At 36.6% G+C, this 4,332-nt stretch overlaps 1 protein-coding gene across 4 annotated transcripts in view; it reads right to left on the bottom strand.

The window, feature by feature from the left end:
- LOC128248170 (uncharacterized) overlaps nt 1-4,332 on the bottom strand; it is a 12,452-nt gene that overhangs the window by 3,441 nt on the left and 4,679 nt on the right. For 3 of the 4 annotated variants that reach the window (XM_052969044.1, XM_052969045.1, XM_052969047.1), the window contains exons 2-3: nt 3,460-3,568; nt 1,859-1,981 (exon numbers count right to left, since the gene is read on the bottom strand). In XM_052969044.1, coding sequence (XP_052825004.1) covers nt 1,859-1,981; nt 3,460-3,568 — 232 coding nt within the window. Of the gene's footprint in view, nt 1-1,858; nt 1,982-3,459; nt 3,569-3,795; nt 3,909-4,332 lie in introns of those variants that run through there. The other variant, XM_052969046.1, reaches the window with a different exon arrangement.

Below are 4,332 nucleotides of genomic sequence, written 5' to 3'. Positions count from 1 at the left end.
CCATCGCTTACGACGTCGAGGGTTCCAGTTGGTCCGATCAACGGAACAGCCTGCTCGTGAAATTAACGTGCAAGTGGCTGAGCACTCCACAGACACGTGTACCCTTAACGTAGTTCTCAGGGATATTCAGCGTGACACAAAGTGTGACAAGGCTGGCCCTTTGAATTACAGGCACAAGAGAAACAGGAAGTAAGAGTGAAAGTTGTGATGAAAGAGTACAGCAGGGTTCGTCACCATCCCCTGCCGGAGCCTCGAGGAGCTTAAGGTGTTTTTGCTCACTAAACACTCACAACTCCCGGGCTTGGAATCGAAACCGCGATCCTATGACCGCGAGTCCGCTGCCCTAACCGCTGGGCCATTGCGCCTCCACATAAAATATTCTTCTTTAACACTACAAAATCCATCTACTTATTTGTTCCACGCGACTATGTAAATGTGTTGGTAGTACTTCTGGTGTGACAAGGTTATCAACATATTTGTTTCTACATATACTAATTTCCTTCCTGACTTTTCTAAATATAGATGAATACTCCCACACTGCGATACAATACGCTGGATTATACCACTGTATTTCTTTATATATATTTGGAATATACCACTGTATTTATTTAATATATTTTCATCTGGGGACTGTTGGATGGTTAAAGTTATCTACACTACTTATACATTTACCACTCCTCTTTTTATGCATATATGTCTATTTGTGTTCATGTTTGTGTGTGCGTGTGTGTGTGTGTGTGTATGTGTGTGTGTGTGTGCGTGCGTGTGTGTATGTGTGCATGTGTGTTTTTCTATGCGTGTGTTTGTGCATGTGTGTGTGTGTATTTTGTGCGCGCCTATTTTGTCGCTGTGAATGTGCTTGTGTGATGTGAATGGTCGGTGCTTCTGTATGTATATGTGTGCCTGTGTTCGAGTTTTTTTCCCACTAACAACTGCTATAATGATCATCAACCAACCTAACTCTCTTCTATCCCCCTCCTCCCCACCTCGTTATCTAGGCACTGAAATAAGAGTCCACTTAAAGCATAAACAGCGCTATGCTAATTAAATTCATTACGTAACCTTTGTCTTTTCCGGTGATGTATATTGTTTCTTTCTGTGTTCCTTTCAGTTTAAGAGCGTAGGCTCAAGACGTCAAAGACATTCTCTATTCCCGAGCATTTTACTGATACATCCATTTGTTGTTTACACCACCTGTCTTCGTCTGTTGTTTCTTTTCGTAAATTCTCCCATATATATATATATATATATATATATATATATATATATAGTGCTTTGGTTCTTTCTTTCTTTTTCTTTTCTTCCTTTCTTTGTCACTTTTGCTATGAATTAAATTAATGAATTCAACGGGATACACCGTCTGCAAGTAGTTGGGTTCAGCATATTATCCTCCATTTTCTTATATATATATATATATATATATACACATTTCCGCAAATATATTTTCATCTAGAGACTGTTGTATGGTTAAAGCTATCTACACTACTTTTATATATTTACCACTCTTCTCTATATACATATCTGTCTATTTGGGTTCATGTTTGTTCGTGCGTGCGCGCGCGCACGTGTGTGTGTGTGTGTGTGTGCGTGTGTGTGCATGTGTATTTTTCTGCATGTGTTTGTGCATGTGTGTGTCTGTGTATTTTATGTGCGCCTATTTTATCGCTGTGAATGTGTGTGTGTGCTGTGAATGGTCGGTGCTTCTATATGTATATGTGTGCCGGTGTTCGAGTTTGTGCATCTCTCTGTCCTCATTGAATTGACTAAAGCTTATATTTACGAAAGTTTAGCATTTGAGTTTAATATTGCAACTTAACCGCTCAACCTAAAAGGGCTCAGTTTTATAGAGTTTACTTACATAATCTATTAGTCTCTATCTTTTTGCTTTTGCATTCTATCAGTCTGCAATCATATTCTGTTCTAAGAATGACGGTTTGATTATCACATATGCATTGTTTGCTGTAGTAACAGCCACTGCAACCTGAAGACAAAGCAAAAGTATGATTTAAGTTTACATTTTAGAAGCAAGTCACTCGTATTTTTCGTGAGGAAATAATGCAGTCATCATATCCATTAGATATTATCTTACCCAAAAGCTTTGTTAATTTACTGCAGTGAAATATCAAACTAGATTGCTGGATGTTGATAACTAGTCAGAACATGTATAAAGAAAGCATACTAGTGGCATACAAAGATTGAGAAATATTGAAATAATTTGTATGCCGTTTAGATTTTCACAAGTAGTAGAAGAAAACCATTGAATAACTCAATAAGGTAGAATGAGAGATTTTGGAGATTCAAATCTCTGACAATTTTTACACTATTAAATCATAAGGCAAAACTACTCCGCTTCGTCGTTGCGAATCAATGGTAGATTTTTATCGAATATGTTCGTATAATGATTTTAAAGATGGAAGCACAAAATACAAAAGTAAATCAGCGTTCTCATGTTCTGACTAGTTATCGACAGCAGTACGCAACTAGTACTTAATTTATCGACCCTAAAAGGATGAAAGGCAATGTAGACTTCAGCGGAATTTGAACTCAGAGCATGAAGGCAGACGAAAAACCACGAAGCGTTTCGCCTGGCGTGCTAACGTTTCTTATTTCTTTACTGTCCACAAGGGGCTAAACATAAAGGGGACAAACAAGGACAGACAAAGGGATTAATTCGATTACATCGACCCCAGTGCGTAACTGGTACTTAATTTGTCGACACCGAAAGGATGAAAGGCAAAGTCGGCTTCGGCGGAATTTGAACTCAGAAATGAAGACACGCGAAATACCGCTAAGCATTCATTTCGCCCGGCGTCCTATAGTTTCTGCCAGCTCACCGCCTTCCACCCATATTCTATTCTACTCTAAGAACAAGGTCTGAAATTTTGGGGAAAGGGACCAGTCGATTAGATGGACCCCAGTACGCAACTGGTACTTAATTTGTCGACACCGAAAGGATTAAAGGCAAAGTCGGCTTCGGCGGAATTTGAACTCGGAACATGAAAACAGACGAAATACCGCGAAGCATTTCACCCGACGAGTTACTGTTTCTGCCAGCTCGCCGCCTCGGGTAAATAAATATATTCACGGATGTTAATTTATCATTTCACACAGAAACGCAGCGTTATGTTCAGAGTACAATTACGTCTTCTATAGGGAAGATCAGTGTTAAGACTCGATATATAGGTTTTGCGATATCTGCATTTAAACTGTATTTACAGACGTTCTGGGTGTGAAACTGATTGGCCATAAAATTAGTTCTGATTGAGCAATTTATTCTAATGACTTACAAGGTTTTGCAAATGGTTTTAGAAACTGTTCACAACAATATCTTACCGTTGGAAATGTTGAAGGTGACTGTAGGAAGAATTATGTAGGTATTTGAATGGATCTAAACGAAGTTCATAGTGTCACAAGTACAAATATATATCTTTTCAAATGTAATAAAAAATGAAATCTTACTCGTTTCTACAATGGAATCCACAATACCGTGATAAGAATCCCCAATAACTTTATTAGAATTGACAAAGAGAGGAAGAACGGCAAACAAAACAAGTGAATATGTGTACATCTGTAATTAGAATAGAACAATAGAAAACATTAGTTTCAAATTTTGGCACAAACTCATGAATTTCTACGGAGACGGCAAGTCGACCTCTGTGGAATTTAGACTTAAAATGTTACGACGAACGAAATGCCGTCAAACAAATTTTGCAGCGAGTAAACGATTCTCCCAGCGCGTCGGCCTGAGCAAAAGTAAATATTCTGATGGGGTTTGTTAGGTAAACGCAGGTTTACCTCAAAACTCGTTCTAGTTTTATAACGTCGTGCCTCATGAATTCTCTATTTCGTAGTTTGGGTTTTAACTGGCCTTCTTATCATGTAAAGAGTCCTGTCAATGGTCTCCTCTTTGTGTATAAAAAAACATTTTATACATTCATATATATTTTTTTAAATGTTATACCTTAAGACGTTTATTTATGCATGGTAACGACTGGTAATTATTTAAATTTATTAGCTTCCTATTTTCGATAGCAACACACACACACACACAGACACACACACACACACACACACACACACACATATATATATATATACATATGTATATATACATATATATTTATGTACATATATATACATATATATTTATGTACATATATATACATATATATACATATATATGAATATTTATATATATATATATGCATACATATATATGTATATATACATATATCTATTTGTATATATACATATATATATATACATACGTATAAAAATACATATATATACGTATATATACATATATCCATACGTATATATATATATATATAT

This window comes from Octopus bimaculoides, chromosome 6 (assembly GCF_001194135.2).
Source record: "Octopus bimaculoides isolate UCB-OBI-ISO-001 chromosome 6, ASM119413v2, whole genome shotgun sequence".
NCBI lineage: Eukaryota > Metazoa > Mollusca > Cephalopoda > Octopoda > Octopodidae > Octopus > Octopus bimaculoides.
The sequence above is the reverse complement of the archived record's forward strand: the minus strand, read 5'-3'. Positions and strand labels throughout refer to the sequence as shown.